A 19,784-nucleotide genomic window follows, 5' to 3' on the forward strand; every position below is an offset into this window, starting at 1 on the left:
ACGGGGCCGGCGCGGCCCGCGCGCTCCGAGGAGCCCGGCCCCGCCCCCGGCGGCGCGGGGGGAGCGGCGGCCGGTCTGTCTGTCGGTCTGACCCTCTGCTCTGCCCGCAGATGGCGGGGTGCGTGACGAGGGTGGAGCTGTCGGTGACCTGCCGGAGCCTCCTGGACAGGGACCTGGGCTCCAAGTCGGATCCCCTCTGCGTGCTGCTGCAGGACGCGGGCGGCGGCCGCTGGGCTGAGGTAAGGGCGGCCCCCCTTCATCCCTTCAGGCCGGCACATCGGCCTTGCCCCGCTTCCGCCCCTCCGTGTTCCTTTAATTCAGATTTACATTTGATGGGCGGCCCTGGTGCCCACCGGGGGCTCTAACTCTTTCTGGAGCTCTGTGTTCCTTGGTTTCATTAATTGCTCCTTTGCTTAGAGCTGCATCAGGGCCTTCGTTTGCCTGTTACAGCAGCCTTTTACCCTTTACCCCAGAGCACCGAGTCCAGAATACAGTATTTCACCAGCCTTTTTTCCCCTCATTTTCGAATTTTCCCGTAGGTTAACATTTCGTATCCGATGCCGTATCCTCTCCCTGGGGCAGCCTGCTGGCACTGCCCTGGTTCCTCACCCAACGGGCTGCAGGATCCTGGGGCACAGCCTGCTGCTGCCAGTGTTCCACCGGCGCGGGGCCCAGGGGCACGCATGAAAGCCACGTGGGAGAATGCGCGCTTCTTACTCCTCATCAACAGCTTTGCTTCCATGTTTCTGCAGCTAGATCGCACGGAGAGGATCAAGAACTGCCAAAACCCTGAATTCTGCAAGAAGCTGGTCGTGGACTACTACTTTGAGAAAGTGCAGAAGCTGAAATTCGGTGTGTATGATATCGATAACAAGTCCTTTGATTTAAATGACGATGACTACCTCGGAGGGATCGAGTGCACTTTGGGACAGGTATGTGCAGAAGCATGTTAAGTGATATACAAAGTATCATCAGGTGTTGGGTGTAAGGTTGCTTTATCAAAGGCTTTGACACTTTCAAACTTGAAAATGTCTTGTTGAACAGGTTAGTTTGCATTACTGTTGTGAACATAGTTAGAGAAATTATGGTGTCAATCACAAAGCGAAGATTAGAAATATATATGGTTTGCGATTAATTGCTTAACTTAAGAGATGCGCTAAAGGCAATCTGGGAGTAAGGAAGGCATGGTGCTTAGAGAGCTCTAATGGAGTTTCCTTTGCACAAAGTGATCATCAGGCAGTAAATTTGGGGAAATTAGGCTATTTGAGATTCTGTATTCATTTCCTGAGGAGGGGTTTGTATAGCTAAGTAGGAGAGGAAAAGTGGGCTTCATATTATTCAAGAAAGACTTGATAAATTAAATAGCCTTTTCTGAATTTTAATAGCTTTTTGGTTACTTGTGATGAAAATGCAGCTTATGTCTCGGAGGTGGCAAAAATAGGAGACTAAATTAGGTTTGGAGACACGTTATTGGGTACTGTTCTGTGGATAGTGAGAGAAGGTCATTTTTGAGACTGTTCAGCCATTCATGAGCACAGACTCTGATGGTCGTTGCTGTTGGAAAGGCATTTAAATCCTTTATGATCTTTTACGAGAGTTTGAAAATTTTGCTCCTGAAGAGTAATTCTGTGCTCTTTGTCTAACTTGATATTTATTATGTGTCTTTTAACCTTAGATTGTGTCCAGCTCGGTGTTCACCCGACCACTGGAATTGAAGCAAGGAAAGCCAGCAGGAAAGGGCACCATTACGGTAAATAAGGCTTTTGTGTGGAGAGAGTTGTTTCTCGTTCTTTTGTATGTTGTCTGGGACAAAGTGACTTCTCTTTTTTTCTGTCAGTGTATCTTCTAATGCTACATGTAGCACATGTAGAAGGAAGGATAGATATTTATAATTACAGTTACTTTCATGGACAAAGTAGGAGAAAAACTCTGAGGGGTTTCTAGTTTAATTTTTTTCTTAATTTCTGTGGCACAGATCTCAGCAGAGGAGATTAAAGATACCAGAGTTTTATACTTGGAAATTGAAGCACGAAATTTGGACAAAAAGGTACTGATTTTTTTAAATGATACTGTATGCTTCTGCGATGGTTACAGTTAGTCCCCTTTGGCCAGGAATCTTTCTGGATTTGCAGATACTCAGCTAAGCCAGGGTAACTGTGTTTTGTTACTTACAATGAAGTAAAATGGAGACATAATTTCATGCTGGGCATGAAAACCACTGTCAAATCAAAAATTCACTTGCCAGGTTTAGGTTTTTGAGCATTATTTTGGCTTTGGAATATTCTGTATATTAATACAGTTCAGTTACATGACTGTCTCAGATGAATATTGTAGGTATGAACTGAGCTTTCTGTATTGTTATTAAGAAAGAAAAAAAAAAAGTTTATTTTAACCAAAAAACCAATCCAGGGATTTAGTAACCTCGCTGCTCAATCAGCAAAATGACATGATTTATAGTGACAGAAGTGGTCTGAGGAGGCGGTCTTGGTATCAGCTGTTAAATTCTGATGACTTAGTGCAGCAGTTTAAAAGAGAAAAGTAAAATAAAAGAGGAAAACAAGTGTATAGTTTGACTTTGTGCTTTGAAGTATTGTGTACTGGTTGGCCGACTATTCCCTCATCTAAGTAAAGTACAGGAGGCTGATAACTTCTGTTGGGTTTTTGTTCGCAGGATTTATTTGGTAAATCGGATCCATTTTTGGAATTTTACAAACAGAGTGATGCTGGAACGTGGCAGCTGGTTTACAGATCAGAGGTAGTATTTCTACACTGATGTTTTTCTTGAGTTGATCAAACAGCTTGTTCCTACCGAGAGTGGGTGTCCCGCTCATGCTTTGCACTAGTTCTGCAATGGAAGTTGTCTTGTATCCTAAAATAGGAATTCTGCTCACTGACCTAGCAGAAAGTGGTTTATTTGCTGCATGGTGACTGGATTAAGCTGACTCAATGAAGAGTCCAACCAAGCACCACGTGAGAAGAGTGGCAGGACTTTCCTCCCTTTTGGTGCTGATGAGCTGTTAGGTTGGCATCACTCTAAAATTTAACTTTACCCTGAACTTCAAGCTTTTATTACTTACAGAGCTTTTGCTTGGCTGTCCATGCATGTCAGGCTTGAACTGACTGGGGCTGTTCTTAGGCAGCCATGCAGAACCCTCATATTTCTTAGTGATTTACTTGCATGCCACATCCTTTACATGACATTATGTTGTAATTTTTTTTAAGGTGATTAAGAACAACTTAAATCCGTGCTGGAGGAAGTTCAGTGTTCCCTTGCAGACATTCTGTGGTGGAGATTTTAATAAACCTATCAAGGTACAGTCTTCAGAAATTCTTTGGTTTTATTATAAGTAATCCAATCTATGCTGACGTTAACTATGAGTTTATCAGATGTCTAGTCATATTTAAATTTTTAGATTGCCTTTCTAAAATAGCAGTGTGGCAGATAAGTGATTATATGTCTATTAAGTATGAAGTCTGTATTAAAACAGTATGAGTATGCAGAAGTGACGCACTTTCTAATGATTAGTCATAAGAAGAATTCACTACTCTGGCCACGGTGTCAGGTTGGGTTTTGGTAGTTTGTGTGTTGTTGGTTTCTTTGGTTGGTTGGTTGGGGGTTTTTTGTTGGTGTTTTTTTGTTTGTTTGTTTGTTTGTTTTTATTTTAATTACGGCTGTCTAGGACTGTTTCTAAGTTAACTGAGAAGCTCATATATGTTGGACAAGCTTGGAGGCCTTAGGGTATTGACAGAGAGAGGACCTTAATGCATCTATCGGATTCATCAGTTCATGAGACTGGCAGGCTTGGCCCAACTCTTTTTCAGTCTGTTCCAAATTTGGGTTTGAGTTAGAACTGCAATTCCTTGTGGTCTTGTATATGATTACTAATTCTCTCTGATCCTGGCTTATGAGGGTGGTGGCAGAACAATTACATCTTTTAGTAAGTTTCTGCAAATGAAAATCTGATAGCAAATTAATTTGTTAATTTCTGCTCTCAGCAATGCAGATAATGTAAGGGTGTTTAAGTCCATATATAGTTCTATGTGAGTATAGTCTCTGTTTATCCAACTCCTAAACGCTTTCTATTTGCAGAATTTTCCTGCCTCATCCTGACTGTGAAGAAATCTCATGCTGGAAGTTTGATCTGAAAGGTTTAGCAAAAAGCATGCATGCTAGCGTTTTCACTTGTGCAGCATGGCAGGTCCAAAAAATTACTGAGATTAATGTGGAAATAGATGTTCAGGTGTGCTGGGCATGTTGATATGTGGCGATGTTCTAAGTGTTGTTCGTGAGCTTTTATTGTTGGAGAATCAACAGTCTTAGGTCAGAAAGAATTCCTCTTGGTCCAGAAGAGAGTAGCAAACGTGGAAAGGAGATGGCAAAGGGGAGGCATATCATCCTTTGTCAAAACTGACATGAGATGGCATGGTTTATACATTCTAATAATTGAGGCTTTGTTTGCTGTAGTCCATAAAAATTTGTGTGGTTGTTTTTTGTTTAGTTTGGTTGATTGGTTTGTTTGGGGTTTGTTGTCGGTTTATGTTTGGGTTGTTTTGTTTTGGTTTTTTTTTTTTCTAGAAGCTTTCTGTGCTTGGAATTCACTTTGGAATTTTGGAATGTCCTGCTTCTTAGGATAGGTCTTTGCTGTTAGGTTGTTTCAGCCAAAATTCTCGATGGATGTGCAAATAATCTATGAAGTTTCACAGTGCAGCTGTGAAAGAGGGTTTTATTGTTACTGTACTTATAGGGAAGTCAGTCAGAAAGGGAAATCCAGGCTGACAGGCAGGAGTTTCACTAGCAGCAGTAAAGAATATAATATTGCACTGGTGTTTCATTGTTCATCTGATATTTGCTGCTCTGAACCTCTTGTTTGAGGCTTCCAAAAATTTACATAGGAACAATTATGCATGAAATAACGGTAGTCAGTGAAGGGAGAACTCCTTGTACTTCAGCACAGTGGAAACACTTTGACACGTCCACTAAATATCAGCTTTGCCAGTTCTGTATGAGGATTATGTACTGAATATGTGTGTGAACATAATTCTCTTGATCAAATTAACTATGCTACATAATGTTTTGGTAATTCTTTCTTCATTGTGATACAGAGTGATATTCTCCTTGTTCTGTGTTAAGAACAGCTCAGATTTGTGACACAGGTTTTGTTAAAAATTGGGGGCAAACGAAAGTAGCATCTCTCCCCCATAGTTACTTAAATAGAAGTACTAAATGTGAAATTTGTGGGTGTTGGTATTGAGACTAAAGCTGCAAGTCCTTGTGTTTGATGGCATTTACATAAAAGGAAATCCATTTTCTGTGAATTTTGAAAGTTGTTCTTGTAGATGAAAGGAGCCTTTTACCCGCTGACTATATTCCAGGCTTTGCAATGAGTATTGGATAGTTCATTCGCGAAGAAATAATTAATCAGTAAATAACTATGTGCAGTGTCCTGCAGTATTGCCAGCAGGATTTTGTTTGCAGCAACACCAGTCTTCAGGCTGCACACACTGAATCTTGGCCAGTTTTAGAAAACCCTTGCAGAAAGAATTTGTTTTAAGTTGTATAAGAAAAGTGGTCCTAAGTACAGTTTTATTGGCGTGGCTGAGAGGGAAGAGGAGGTGTGTGGAGGCAGCAGCAGGCCCTACACCCCAGCTTCTGCGCCAGAGCCTCCTTCATTGGCCTCCCTGGCATATTCCAGTTGCTTTTGGGTGATGTTTAAACATCTGAATAGCTGAGAGAGGCGTGGGGGAGTTCAGGCAGGAGGGTGGGAGTTGCTTTGTGGTGGAGCATGCAGAAGAGAGAAGTGGAAAGGTGAGGAGTTGGGAAGGATGAAGGGGGAGAAAGGGCACACAGGCTCTAAGGTGATCTTGTTTTCCCATTAAGAAACTGAAGGATGACTCAGTGCTTCTGATTAGGCTAGATTAGGCCATAATTCACCCATCGTTTTGTGCAGGTTTCCCACTGATACCAATGAAAGATGCCTAGTGGATCACAGTCCTAAAAGAACCCTGTCTCAAATTCAGATATCTGAGCCATTGAATTTGACATCCTTATCAGGGTGTTACTCTGATTTATGTTGTTACTTCATCCTGAGGAGAAAGCTGTCGCTGTGGTTTATATGGCAGCAACATCAATTTCTTGATTACTAAAGGCAGATCTCAGAAAGAGAGCTTTTGAATATGTGTAGCATGTGAACTTCAGTGCGGGGGGAAGCAGCTGTTCACAACTGTTTCTTGTTTGACTGCTTCTGGAATTAATTGTGTTCTGCGGTTGTCTGTATTGTGCATGTTATAAATGCTCCTCATGGTTGATTTTGTGGGGAACTATTGACAATATCAGTCTTAACTGTGTTTGCTCTAAGCCATAGTTATTAGCATATATTTATTTTTAAATGCATTACTCTTGTGCATTATCTAGTTCTGAAGCGTTAATGCTGACTTAAATGTGACTGATTATTAATTCAGTATTTATAATTTGGTTGGTGTAAAATGCAGAAAAAGACACACTCAGTGCTCTGTTGAAATTGTCAGTTCTTTGTAAAATGATGCTGTTTCTGGGCAGAAGAAAGGAGTATACTCAGAAAGTGCCTAGATAAACAAACTTTTAATTGCTTCTTCCCATTACCCCAGCTGCATATGTTGTTCTGAATTATCTTGCCCTTACACATCTGGCTATGAAATATTAGGGATTTTTGGGTGTGTTTTGGTTGTCTCGTCCTTTTTTTTTTTTTTTAATCCCTTGCGTAGATGGGGAAAGCTTTTAATTAAAACTTGCACTGTGCGTACTTAAATGTGTGAGCAATCAAACACCTTCCTTTTTGTGAGATCCACTCTGGGTTTCTCTCACTGTTGGGTTTCCATTAGTGATACGATGGCACCACCAGTTGGGGTGTGACAGGGGAGCTCACTAGCATCACGCAAAGCTGTCAGGAGCAGGAGATGACGCCGTGAGCGGCGGCGTGTCTCCCTGGTGCAGTACACTTGCCCATTGCTTGCGCTCTCTCCCTTCCCTTCCAGGTGCAGTGCGCGGATCACGACAGCGACGGGTCGCATGACTTAATCGGCGCTTTTGAGACTAACCTGACTGAGCTGCAGAAAGCAGGTGACGGCGCTGCGGTGAGCTTCCTCAGTCCCCACTAACTTAGTCCGTAATTCAGTCTTTCACAGACCCTTTTTAATAATGACCTCAGAGATATATTTTTAGTTGTTGCCTCCAAAAGTGAATTTTTCTGTCTGTATCTTTGGATTACTAAAGCCAGCATCTGGGAATAATAAAACCTGGTGTGGGAATTACATTGCTCTGTTTTCTTTGGGTACGGTTATCATTCCTGTTCCTAAAGACATCCTCGAGCCCGTTGTCTGCTGGCCACCAGCCACTTTTTGCCAGCAGTTTTAGCTTGCTCTTGCTACTGCTGAGCCAAGAGGAAATAAAAGGGCTTGTTGATGCTTTAACAGACTGAGTCCAGAGGTAGGGTTTCTCTCAGATAACATTTGTGCTTGAGCTAGTCACTCTCATGAGTGCTCTGGTTGTCTTTCTAGCTAACAGAGAGAAATGGTGATTCCAAGGTGCACTGTTCAGTTTAGAATAAGTTGAATCATTTGCTGCTGGTGCCATCTTCTCTCTTGTCTGCAATGAAAACCTGAACTCTCATTCTCTGGAGATGTCTTGTCTGAATTCAGGCAGATGAATCCGCACACAGGGCATAGAATCATATGGGGTTGGAAGGGACTTCTGGAGATCATCAACCAACCCCCTGCCAAAGCAGGTCCACCTAGAGCAGGTTGCACAGAAGCTTCTCCAGGCGGGTTTGAATGTCTCCAGAGGAGACTCTACCACCTCTCTGGGCAGCTTGTTTCAGTGCTCTACCACTAGCCTAGGACTGCTTCCACTCGACAGCTAACTTGATATCTGTGGTTGTAATCCTAAAAGCTGCTGGATGGTTCTTGCCTTTTTCCATAGCCCATGTGAAATCAGATCTAACGCGGGTGAAACAAAACAGTGAAACACTGCCATTGGGAACCTGCCACCTAGGCTAAAAAATGGCCTTCCCACCCTGAGATTTTGCTTCCTTGTCTTCTGAGTACATTCCCTTCCCTTAACCAAAAAAGAACCTGATAATGTTAAGAGAAATGCTTGTACTTGTGGTCAGCTTTTTTTCCCTCTGATTCAATGACACTGTTCCACGATTGCATACAGAATAACAGTTATGTTGCTGAGGAGAGAGACTTTTCTGAGATCTTGCTGTGTGTTTTCCCAGTGCTGGTAGCAAAAGCATCCATTTAACTCGTCAGATAGCAGCCAAAGTAGTTGCAAACCTTTTTTAAAATTAAGTTTCAGAATTCTACCAGATATTTGCATAACTCTGAAATTGTATGATGTCTGACACCATTCCATTTCAGTAATTTGCTCTGCTGTCAATGCAGATATTTTGGAACTTGCTTCTTGCATGCTTGCTTTCTCTAGGTGGAATTTGAATGCATTCATCCTGAGAAAAAACAAAAGAAAAAGAGCTACAAAAACTCTGGCATTATTAGGATAAAATCCTGCAAGGTAGGAAGATCTTTGTTGGTTTTTTGGTTTTTTTATTTTCTGATCATCAGGAAATCTGTTCCTGTGGGGAGGAAGTGTAACACTGTCTGTCTGTTTCCCTAGATTGAGACCGAATATTCGTTTCTGGACTATGTCATGGGAGGCTGCCAGATTAACTTCACGGTGAGTTGTTTCCCCACTGCACATGTTGGTAGATGGCAAGACCAGTGAAGTTGTGATTAATACTTTCATTTGCAGTATGAATTTGCAGCGTGAATGACTGCAAAAACCCAAATTATATTATATTTTTACGTTTTGTGATCAAGTGGCAACTTTAATGGAACTAAGGTTTCTTAAACTTCTTTCCATCACAGACTGAACCTATTTCTCCAAATAATTACTACTTCTTAAACATGCACGTACCCCAGTGGGAAAAGGTGCACAGGCTGGTTTGCCTGTCCCTCTGTGGGGCTGCCTGTGTGCCTGGGGGAAGGGAGCTTTGTGGGCCTGGGCTAATCCTCTGTTTCTGGGTATGGTTAGTTCTTCTCATTTGCTTGTGGTGATGCATCAGTGACTTGCTCTCATCGCCTTGACTGATTAGGTGGGTGTAGACTTCACTGGCTCTAACGGAGATCCCAAGTCACCAGATTCTCTTCACTACATCAGCCCAGACGGGATAAATGAGTACCTGATTGCCATCTGGAGTGTGGGAAGTGTAGTCCAGGATTATGACACGTATGTAGCAATCTTAACTGATCTAGCCACTGCACCAAAAATGTGTCACAGCAGGTGTCAGTGATCAAGGAGGTTGGGTTGTTCCAGAGCTATAGCTCAATGACTGAGGTGCTGCCTTTCCTTGGGAGATCCCTTTTCCCTTCTGCTGCTCCCTTCTGCTTCTGTCACTGCTGGGGAGGGCCATGGCAGCCCTTTGTAATTTGGCATATTTGCTTGGTTTGTCCCTCCAGGTCTGCCCTTTTATGGCACTGGGCTGCTCTGTAATGTTGCTTTAGGCTGGTCACTTGTTGCTGACGCTGCATTTCAGACATGAATTTCCTATTTGATTTAATGGGAACACGTTTTTCCGCTCTGTCCTTTAGCCAGCCTGTGGTTGGGTTGACTTTCTCTTGCTACTTGGAAATCTCCTGAGAGTCCTGTGGGGTGCACTCAAAGAAATTCTGAAACCATCAAGCCCAAGGCTGAAATCAGTCTGTGACTGGCCACTGGGAGCAGGATGGTGTACCCATTCCTTATGGCAGGAATCAAACCTTAGTCTCCAGCTGCTTTCTGAGAATAAAACAGAATAGTGAGTTAAGGAATTGCTCTTTCTCATTTCTTGTCGTTGCTGTTTCTTTCCAGGGACAAGTTGTTTCCTGCGTTTGGGTTTGGAGCTCAGGTTCCTCCTAGCTGGCAGGTAGGACCTTCACAATGCTGGGTGGTCGCTCTCTCCATGTCTGCACTCCCTGACTGTTCGTAATGTCCCATTTCCTAGGTATCTCATGAGTTTGCTTTGAACTTCAACCCCAGCAACCCTTATTGCCAAGGTGAGGACACCTCTTTATTCGCTATTTCACTAAAAGGGAGAGATGTTTGAAGTGTTTTATTTCTTTCATAACTGGTGAAAAACAGATGCAGTACCAAGACATGCAGCACGCTAGATTTACTCTCTCTTGGATGCTGACACGGGTGGATGTGCGTTGATGCAGACTTCTGTGCGGCCTACATAAGCTCCAGTGAAGGGGTCTAGATTTAATTTGATTGTTAATCTGTGCTGAAATTTTTGTTGCTGCAGCTTGGTTACTTCTGGTATGTTATAGGTAGCAGTGTATTCAGATCAGCAATGTGCCTGTGCTAGTCATGCTTCCAGAGCGACCATCTGCTAAGGCCATTGCTGATGAAGTAATGATGGTCTCCAATGTGTCTGTGTTTGCATGTTACCTTCTAAAGGGTTGTCTTAAAAGCTTATTTTCTTTATAGTCATCTTTTTTAGTGGAGATGGTCTCATCTGTTTTTAGTGACTGCTCTCTAAAATGAATTATGACCTTTTAAGACTAAGAACTGTCTCAGCATGCAGCAATGCAGAATTGTTCTTGAATAAGCATTTTTAACTCAGTTCAGCTTTTCTCTCTGGTCTAAGGCCAACAAAAAAAGGAATCTGAGTTTCAGTGTTAAAATCCAAGCGTTTCCTCTCTCAGTTCTGCATTATCTGACGTTGGGATTGTGCTCTTTAAGGGTGCCAGTGCAGTATTTTTGAGATGTACCGCACTAAAACCTGCATGGTGGACAATGCAGACAGCAGAGGTGAATGAAGCTATATTGATACAAGCCAGGAATAGGCCAGTCTAGATGGATCCACAGAAGAATATGCACCATTTAAGATCAGACTTTAAAAAAAAATTTGTTTAGTTAACCTGAGAAAAGCTTCTTGTGTAGGAAAAGCCTTAGGGATTGCTCTTTCTGTTACAGAAATGTCTGAATCCTGAGTCAGGGATCATTGTCTAACTTTCACACAAGGAAAACGAAAAGTTACTGTTCCAGAGAGCTTCTGACCTTGTTGTCTAACTAGACTATAAGCAATTAAACAAGACAAATTGGATGACAAGGTAGTCATTAGTGTGCCTTCACTGGATTATTTTTCCTGCCACTTCTGTTGGCTTTGTGATGTTAGAGGCACAGAGAGTGATGTGAAGAATGTAGAATGGGGGAAAAATCTGCAAATCCTGTCTCTGCAGATGTCCTCTGGTTTCAGCCCTGTGCTTTGTATATTTGCTGTAACCCTGCTGCTTATTTGCCCTTCTGGAGTTCACAGCTGTGTGAAAGTTGTTATCCTTTTGCCATTTATTAATGCTTACAAAATAATTACTGGAGAAGTTGTGAGGTTCTTGTGGCAGCTTGCCTTCCTTGTGTTACAGGAATCCAAGGAATAGTGGATGCCTACCGCCAGATCCTGCCTCAGATCCGACTCTATGGGCCAACCAATTTCTCTCCTATTATAAACCATGTGGCGAGATTTGCAGCGCACTCGGCACAACAAGGAACGGCTTCGGTGAGTGTGTGTCCTTTCCTGTGACTCTGCATTGGGATGATGTTCGTGTTTTCCATGTTTGTGGAATGGTAAAGTGATGTTGTCTTCCTTCCTCAAGATACAAGTTTGTTCGTCTCCTGCCAGCCTACTGAGAAGTTGTTGGTGCTCTCTTGGTACATACTGATATGAACCTTCTACTTGGCAGACATTAACACTAGTTTTTATTGCTCAAGTGATGTTTATTTCTCTTTTTCAGAGTTTTCTGGCACTGTACTTACTATTGAAATATGCAGGGGTGCTGCTTTTAGACCAGTAGGGCTCTGTCAGCAGTTGTCTCAGTCTAACCTCTCTTGCCAAGCTCTGTCACCTGTAGGGAATGCATACAGTATAGAGGGGCTCTATATATTTAATTCTAAATAATTTTGCTCTCAAGAACCTAAACAAAGACAGCCTCCAAGAAAAATATCAGAGGGCTTGACTATCCATCCCACCGTGGTGTCTTGCAGAATCTGGCTGTCTAGAGGACCAGATTAACAAAGGAGTCTGAGAACTGTTAAATCAATTTTGCAGAGCACCCCATGTACCCTACAGTTGTGTTGAATGTCCCATTTATGTGCTTGCATGGCCATGGTAGCTGTTAAAATTTGACTCCATTTCCTTAAACTTCATTCCTTTTGCTTAAGGAATTCCTTACAGATGTAACTAATTCCACTTTGACAGAGCAATCAGAAGGAGTTTTGGTGTACACTCTGGTACTTGCTTTATGGTCTACCTGTTTCAGTATTTTTGGTTCCACTTACGGTTGTGTGTATGTCAAATACATTTCCCCCACTGTAAGGTGCTTGGTCTAGGGAGATCAGTTTCTTACATTTTGGAGGGTATTTTGTAGCTTCCCAACACTTGGGGGAATCTTCTTATATCTTTATACATTAAATATCTCTGCCTTTTCTTACAGATGGAAAACTAACTATTTAAATAAAGAATCTGTCAGTAATAGGGTACATATTAACACTTGTGTTAACTGGATTTTGGAAGTGGAAATTCAGTTTTCTTTTATTTTCATTGTGTGTGTCATTTTTTGTTTTCATTTTAGTCTGTAGATAGCTGCTATAAAACAGTGGTTGCTCATTTCAGAACTAGGTACTAAACCTTAGCCTCCGGAAAGAGAAGGAAATTTTAAACACTTTACCATGCTAAAGTGTTGGCTGGAGTTACCTTTTCTTTCTAGAAAAGTTCCTGTATTCTTCCCCTCTTATCTCTGGCGTGGCTTTGTGTCATGACACTTGTCACTGCTGTGTCTTTAGATTTCTAATACTTTAAATTATTGGTAACTAAAAAGGCTTTTTGAGTTATGCTCCAGGGATATTAAATATTGAACTTTAGCCTTTTTGAGATGTCAGTAAGTAAAGCAGCATTGATCAGTGAATTTTGTATGCAGTTTTGTTGATTTAGTAGTACTTTGCCCATCTCTTTTCTGCCAATTGATGTAGTTCTTTATAAATTGATTTATAATTTTAAAATATTTTTTTCTAGTGCAGAGTGTACAGTGAAAGTTGTAATGCATTGAAAAAATGGGAATAAATGTAAGTTTCTTTTAACGTTCTGGTTTTGCCTTACCCACAGCACCATCTGGTTTCTTTCTTAGAATAAGAAATTGCTCCATTTGCCTTCGGTTACATGAGCTTTGGTGTTGAACTCCCTAACTGGGTGCTTTCTAATGTTTTTCAGCAATATTTTATCTTGCTGATCATCACTGATGGAGAGATCACCGATCTGGACCAAACTAGGCAAGCCATTGTTAATGCCTCTAAGCTGCCGATGTCCATCATTATTGTTGGAGTTGGTGAAGCTGATTTCAAAGCAATGGAGTTCCTTGATGGAGACAACGGTGTCCTGAAGTCCCTGACAGGAGAGCCAGCTGCACGAGACATTGTCCAGTTTGTGCCTTTCCGACAGTTCAAAAATGTAAGTTGTCTTTAACTTCAGAAGAGTCCTGGTGCCGGTATATATGCAGATAGTACCTCTGAAAAACAAGCATGAGTCTAGACAGGGCAGCAAGCTGTGTGCTCAGGGGGCTTGTCCCAGTGAGAGCTGTTTGCTTCTGTGTTTGAACCGGTGTGTCTTGTCGCAGCTCTCTTGGGGCGTTTCGCAGAGCTCTCCTTGTATCATTGATTTATTATGCTATCTCTGGGCTATTATAGAGGTAAAGGAGTAAAGGAGATATTTTCTTTCCTGGGATGCAAACGTTTAGGCAAGGAAATGAGATCATATTGACAGTCTCTGTTGAGTCCCATGAGTGATTTCAGATAAGTCTTCCCTGCTGTTGAAAGCATTTGTGCCCTAGCATTTGTGCATGTTGCACAGTGAATTGGATTGAAGAGTGGAATCAAGTGAAAACACAGAATAAGAGAAATTGTTAGTGGCTGGGGCAGGTTCCCACTCAGATCAGGGCCATATAAAGGCTGTGTGAGCCTGGGCTTGAGGTGGTGGCAGCGCAGGGGTGTGAACAAGTGATTTTCATCAGCAGTGCTCACTGAGACTGACTGGAAGTGTTCCTAAAGCTGCAGCAAGGAACTCTTGAAACAGGGGGCGAGATGTGGCAGGTGGGGGGCTGCACTCTCAATCTCCAAGAGTTTGTCACTGGGTGATAAACCCTTTCTCTGCAGTATTTCTCATTTATTTCCCTTGTTCTTCTTGCAGGCTCCCCGGGAAGCACTCTCCCAGGTGGTTCTGGCTGAAGTGCCGAAGCAGCTGGTGTCATACTATAAATGGCAGGGATGGCCACCTGTGAAACCACCAGAAATAAAGAAGGTGTAGATGCAGCCTGACCACCTGTATCGTGGTGAAGAGAGCTGTCTGCACCCACGCTCTCCCTTGCACGCTGTGGGTGCTCAGTGTCTCGAGTTTGTACCATTCACACTAATTCTATCAGCTTGTGCTCTGTGTCTTTGATCTTTCCTGTTCCTAATTGAAAGGAATGTAAATAGAGGAAAAAAAACACGGCTACTAGCAGTTTCTGTCACAGAAAAATAGACCTTGTTGGTTTTCCACCTTGTGACAGTGACACACGATCCCATGCATCACTGCTCGACAGGGCCCATCCACTGCTTGGGCTCAGCGTGAGCGTGTGCCCTGAGCTGCTCCTGCTTCAGCGCTGAGTTTGGTAGGAGAAGTACTGCAGTCGTGCTTGCTGTAATGATACTTACCATTGATGTGTTCCTTGAGAGGTGGATTTTTTCCTTCTGTCAAGCTGCCATAGGAATGGGGACCCTTCTCTCCCCATTGGTACCAAAGTCAGTTGGTTGGATGCCTGAGGCAGTAGTTCCTGTTGTGCCTTCATAAAGTGCCAGTATATTTTTATACGTAGAGGTTTATTTTTAAATTTCAGTGACCATACTTTGCAATCTTATTTTTAATCACATTTTCCTATTAGCAAAATTTGCTTTTATGGTGGCCTCTTGCTTGGAGCCATCATTGCAATTTAAGAACACTGCACTTTGCTTGTTTGTGGGGAATTAATGAAGATTAATCATGAATTAATCAGGGGTGAGGTGGGATTAATGAGTCACATTAATGTGACTTTCAAAATCCAGCAACTGGAAACATTGAAATAAAGATGCTTTGAGTGACTCCTCTGTGTCAGAAGGTAGGAAATGAAGTAGTTAACTATCTGTGGAACTCCAGAGAGGTGCCTCCTTGTCCTCAGTGGTGTCTGTTACATGTTCTGGGGACTAGAACAGGCACATTGTTTTGAGTTCATTTCAAAATAGAGATAAAGAAACTTGGGCATGTGATTGCAATACTAGTGGTCATCACTTTCAGTTTCATAAAAATAAATAATCTGCTTTGACTTACATAACATGTCTGGACTCATTTATTTTCTAAGCTTTTCCTTTTGTTTTCCAGTAGTGTGAGTGTTTGGTTTATGGAAGGTTTTTGCTGTAGTACTAGCCTGGTGGTGATTCTGCATCTGAGTTTGCTGAGGTTGAGTGTCATCAGCTGCAGAAGCAGAGCAAGTTGTCTGTCATCGTTAGTTTGTTACCTGTTAATCACTAAGACTGCTGAATGTATCTCCTGCAGCCCTGTCCTGCAGTAGGGTGAGCTGTTTCTTTACTGGGAAATTATGAAGGAACTTGTGCGTTCTACCAGGTAAACCAGGAAATGGTGAGAATACATTGGAACACTGCCCTGGTGATTCAGGCTGTGAAACTGGTAGGTTACAAGCCTGTGTGAAGGTAGAACCTGGGTTTGAATCCATGCCCTCAGCTAGACTAGTTGTTCTGGGTGGTACCTGCCACTAAACTAGTACGTAGCTTGTGCTTTAGAAGTTGTGGGTCTAGGACTGCTGCTGAATAAAGATGAATTTGTGGTACTTTTTTATTCAAGCCTGGTTTTGACCATAGAATCATAGGATTGTCTGGGTTGGGAAGGACCTTTAAGATCATCTAGTCCAACCATCAACCTAACTGATAAAAAACCAGCACTAAACCACGTCTCTAAGCACTATGTCAACCCGTCTTTTAAATCCCTCCAGGGATGGTGCCTCAACCACTGCCCTGGGCAGCCCGTTCCAAGGCTTCATAACCCTTTCCAGGTAAAAATTGTTCCTAATCTCCAATCTGAACCTCCCTTGGTGCAACTTGAGGCCATTTCCTCTTGTCCTATCGCCTGTTCCTTGGGAGCAGAGACCGACCCCCCCTGGCTACACCCTCCTTTCAGGGAGTTGGAGAGAGGGAGAAAGTCTCCCCTCAGCCTCCTCTTCTCCAGGCTGAACACCCCCAGCTCCCTCAGCCTCTCCTCACAAGACTTGTGCTCCAGACCCCTCACCAGCTCTGCTGCCTTTCTCTGGACCCGCTCCAGCCCCTCAATGTCTTTTTTTGTGGTGAGGGGCCCAAAACTGGACACAGCACTCGAGGTGAGGCCTCCCCAGTGCCCAGTACAGGGGGACAATCACCTCCCGAGTCCTACTCACCACGCTGTTCCTGACACAGGCCAGGATGCCGTTGGCCACCTGGGCACACTGCTGGCTCATATCCAGCTGACTGTTGACCAACACCCCCAGGTCCTCCTCTGCCAGGCAGCTCCAGCCACTCTGCCCCAGCCTGTAGCGTCCATGGAGTTGGTGTGACCCAAGTGCAGGACCTGGCACTTGGCCTTATTGAACCTCACACCATTGATGTGTTCTCCCAGGTTGCAGAGGCAGCAGGGCTGTCTCTCCTGAAATGCTGTCATCTGGCCTGCAGCACTCAATTTTCTTGTACTTAGATTCTTGAAGGAAACCAAGCAACCTTTCTTCTTGAGTGACTGCCTAAAATAAAATGTGTTACAAGTGTGGAAGAGAGGGAGGAAAAGTGCCAAGTCTTCTCTGAGAAACTGCACCATTGTTGAGAGCATCCTTTACTCGTGTTTTCAGCTGCTCACAGTCTGCAGGCAGAGCTCTCCTTCCCTGTATTACACGTAGGAGAAACCTAAGGCTGGTTTTTGTGTGTGTATCTTTTTTCTCTTTTTCTTAATAAAGTGTCCTTTAGCACTAAAGCAGCATGTAGTGCTTGGCTTCAGTGAGTGGTTTCTTTGGCAAGATGTCAGGAGTACATTGGGACTTCCCTTTGGCTCCAGCCTTGAAGGGCAGAAGATGAGCTCTGAGACAGCAGAATGTGTCGTGGGAAATCCATTTCATCTCTCCTTTTTAAACCTCTGCCGGTTCCCAGTTGAAAGGAAGAGAGTGAATCCTCCATCTCTCTGCACTGGCTTTGAGGAGTGCAGTACTGTGTTCTGCAACTAGTTGAGGTGTCTCCAGGTGCTGGACTCCTTGATGGCAGGAGAGACCTTCCCTGTTTTGGGGGGGGGAAGAGGCCAAAACATGGAAGAGGCAGGTCTGAGGAAGTTCTTCCTCCTGTGGGAGCAGAGGAGAATTTGGAGGAGGTGCTGTTTCCCTGCAGGTAAGCAGCTGAAATGTGAATGAGCAAAGGGACACAAGTCCTGTGGTTGCCACTTGAGAACAGGAGCTGCACAGGCGTGGGCCCAGGGAAGAAGCTGTGGTAGGAGCAAGCTTGGAAGCAGCTGAACCAGCTGAATGTTTTACCCGTTCTTGGCTCTCCCCAGGGCTCCTGGTTTTCGAGGCAGTGACAATGGCTGCTGGGAGCTACGTCTCCTGCCTTGTGCTGCCCTGGGTGTAGCTGGAAAGCAGATCCACAGCATGGCTGTCACTTGAGGTAGATGAGAGTTTGGGTTTGAACTCAGTTTTTTTTCTTTGGGAAAATGTTCTTGCCCGGTGCTGGTGCATGCTCTCCATCCTCCTGGAGCACTTACCACCTCGCTTTATCTCCACAATAAGCACAGGGAACACCCCGGAAAGTGGCTTTACCCTGGTCTTGGCCAAGATTGAGCAAGCACACTTGTACTTGTGGTCCCCAGAGCCTCGGGGCTTTGTGTAAAAGTTGTTGCACTTTAGATTTACATCCACATTAGGGAGGGCTTCTCTTGCTTCTAGGACATCTGGCAATAAATAGTGGTGCCATTTCATGCTAGCTTATGCCATGCTACCTGACGGAGCTCCCTCCTCCATGGGAGATAATGCTCCACCCCCCTTCTTTGCCCAAGGAGCTTATTTGGCTAAGGGTCCTGCTTTGGGTCTAAAATGATTGTTTCCCCCAGGGACTGTTTCACCAAAACTGAGGCACAGTCTTCGGGGAAATGCAAGTGATGGGACCGCTCCAGGTGTTTGAGGAAGCTACACAAACTCCACTGGGAGATGATGGCTTTTGATCAGCTTTGAGCAAGTACTGGATCCACCCGTCAGGGGCATGCTCTGGGGGTCTGAGTGTCTCATTGAACTGCCTGAATTGCAGCCTTTGCCCCGCTCCAGCCGTGGCCGACTGTGGGGTCAGTGCACTGAGCTTTCTGGGCTCCCTAAACTGTTCGTCAGGTGCCACGTGCTGCCAGCCTCCCCTGGTTCATTGCTGCACCATGAAGTGGCATCCTCCCCACCCTGCCTTGTTCTCACTGCCACCGGTGCTGCTTCCCTGGTGCTCCAGGAAGCTCTTGTGTAAGGGGGAAATAAAAGGGATAACCGCAGGGCTGGCTTCGAAGCGGGCTGGCATGGCAGAGGCGTGATTCACCCCGGGTGTTTGCAGAGCTGGAGTGTCGCCCTGTGCAGCGTGCGTGGGTGCAGGGGTTTGGTGCTGGCTGCGGACCCAGACCCCCAGGAGGAAGAAATGCTTCCCAAATCCTGCTGAGCTCCTTGACGCGTGGAACAACGACTTTACCACCTTGGAGGGTTATAAAGGAGGTGTGTTTATTCAGCGCCGGACGCACATGGGATCCTTCCCAAAGATGTGCGCCCCAACACAGAGCAAAGCTCTATGTTTATGGCCCTAACTAATACATATTCAACAGGTGTGACACAACGTCTATACATATGCATTAACTTTCCCCGCTTCTCATGCAAATAAACTTCCCGCCCCCCTGAGTCTGTGCAGTGCTTCTTGGTAGTGGTCGACAGGAGGTCTCAGGGATGAAGTCAGTAGTCTTCCTTGCTGTGAACTTTTCACCTCTGTGCAGGCTCAGATCACCCCTGGAGTTCGTCCAAACCACAGGCCTGGTCCTGGCTGGTTTTTCGGAGCTTCAGCCTCGGCTTCAGGCGCCTTGTGCCATCCTCCCATCCCTTATCCGAGATAAGCCAGCACCTGCAAGGTTATACTACCCGTCTACGATAGAATATTTTAAAAATACAACCCACTACTAGACATTTCAAGGTTCTATGGATACAAACAACTACTAGATCCTCTCTTCACTCCTGACTGTATGGTTGCTCTAATCTGGCCTGAATGGGCTGGAAGGGCTCCGGCATCCCTCCAGTACTGGTTCTGGTGCCGGTGAGATGAGCTCTGGGTTTCTCTCCGTCCATCTCAGTGCCCCTCTCTGCCCGAGGGGAGCTGCCGCCCGGGCTCCATCCTGTCCCCAGAAAGTTTGCTTTGGAGGGGTTTGGCCACAGAAGCTGTGACTCTGTGCTGGAGCAGCCGCAGGGCCGGGGTGCCCGAGAGCAGAGCCTGGCTCCCGTCCCCCACCCCCAGCTCCGGCAGCCCCCGTCCCCCCAGGGCATGGGGCCGGCCGTGTGCCGGCCTCCGCTGGGGGATTTTCCCTTCTCCTTTTCCCAGCCCTGGGATGAGCTCCCCGGCTCAGCGCCGCCACCGGGGCCTGCCCGCGGCAGGGCAGACACCGGCCGGGCGCCCCCGGCCC

At 44.7% G+C, this 19,784-nt stretch overlaps 1 protein-coding gene across 2 annotated transcripts in view; it reads left to right on the forward strand.

Moving 5' to 3' along the window:
* CPNE1 (copine I) overlaps positions 1 to 15,402 on the forward strand; it is a 39,834-nt gene extending 24,432 nt beyond the window's left edge. For both annotated transcript variants that reach the window (XM_014961166.1, XM_014961167.1), the window contains exons 2-16: positions 111 to 239; positions 753 to 932; positions 1,676 to 1,750; positions 1,976 to 2,047; positions 2,672 to 2,755; positions 3,223 to 3,312; positions 7,012 to 7,110; positions 8,459 to 8,545; positions 8,648 to 8,707; positions 9,126 to 9,259; positions 9,881 to 9,935; positions 10,014 to 10,065; positions 11,434 to 11,567; positions 13,275 to 13,511; positions 14,247 to 15,402. In XM_014961166.1, coding sequence (XP_014816652.1) covers positions 111 to 239; positions 753 to 932; positions 1,676 to 1,750; positions 1,976 to 2,047; positions 2,672 to 2,755; positions 3,223 to 3,312; positions 7,012 to 7,110; positions 8,459 to 8,545; positions 8,648 to 8,707; positions 9,126 to 9,259; positions 9,881 to 9,935; positions 10,014 to 10,065; positions 11,434 to 11,567; positions 13,275 to 13,511; positions 14,247 to 14,363 — 1,605 coding nt within the window. In that variant the 3' untranslated portion in view covers positions 14,364 to 15,402. The remainder of the gene's footprint in view (positions 1 to 110; positions 240 to 752; positions 933 to 1,675; positions 1,751 to 1,975; positions 2,048 to 2,671; positions 2,756 to 3,222; positions 3,313 to 7,011; positions 7,111 to 8,458; positions 8,546 to 8,647; positions 8,708 to 9,125; positions 9,260 to 9,880; positions 9,936 to 10,013; positions 10,066 to 11,433; positions 11,568 to 13,274; positions 13,512 to 14,246) is intronic.
* The last annotated feature ends 4,382 nt before the right edge of the window (positions 15,403 to 19,784 follow it).

This window comes from Calidris pugnax, unplaced genomic scaffold (genome assembly GCF_001431845.1).
Source record: "Calidris pugnax isolate Ruff unplaced genomic scaffold, ASM143184v1 scaffold518, whole genome shotgun sequence".
NCBI classification, from domain to species: domain Eukaryota; kingdom Metazoa; phylum Chordata; class Aves; order Charadriiformes; family Scolopacidae; genus Calidris; species Calidris pugnax.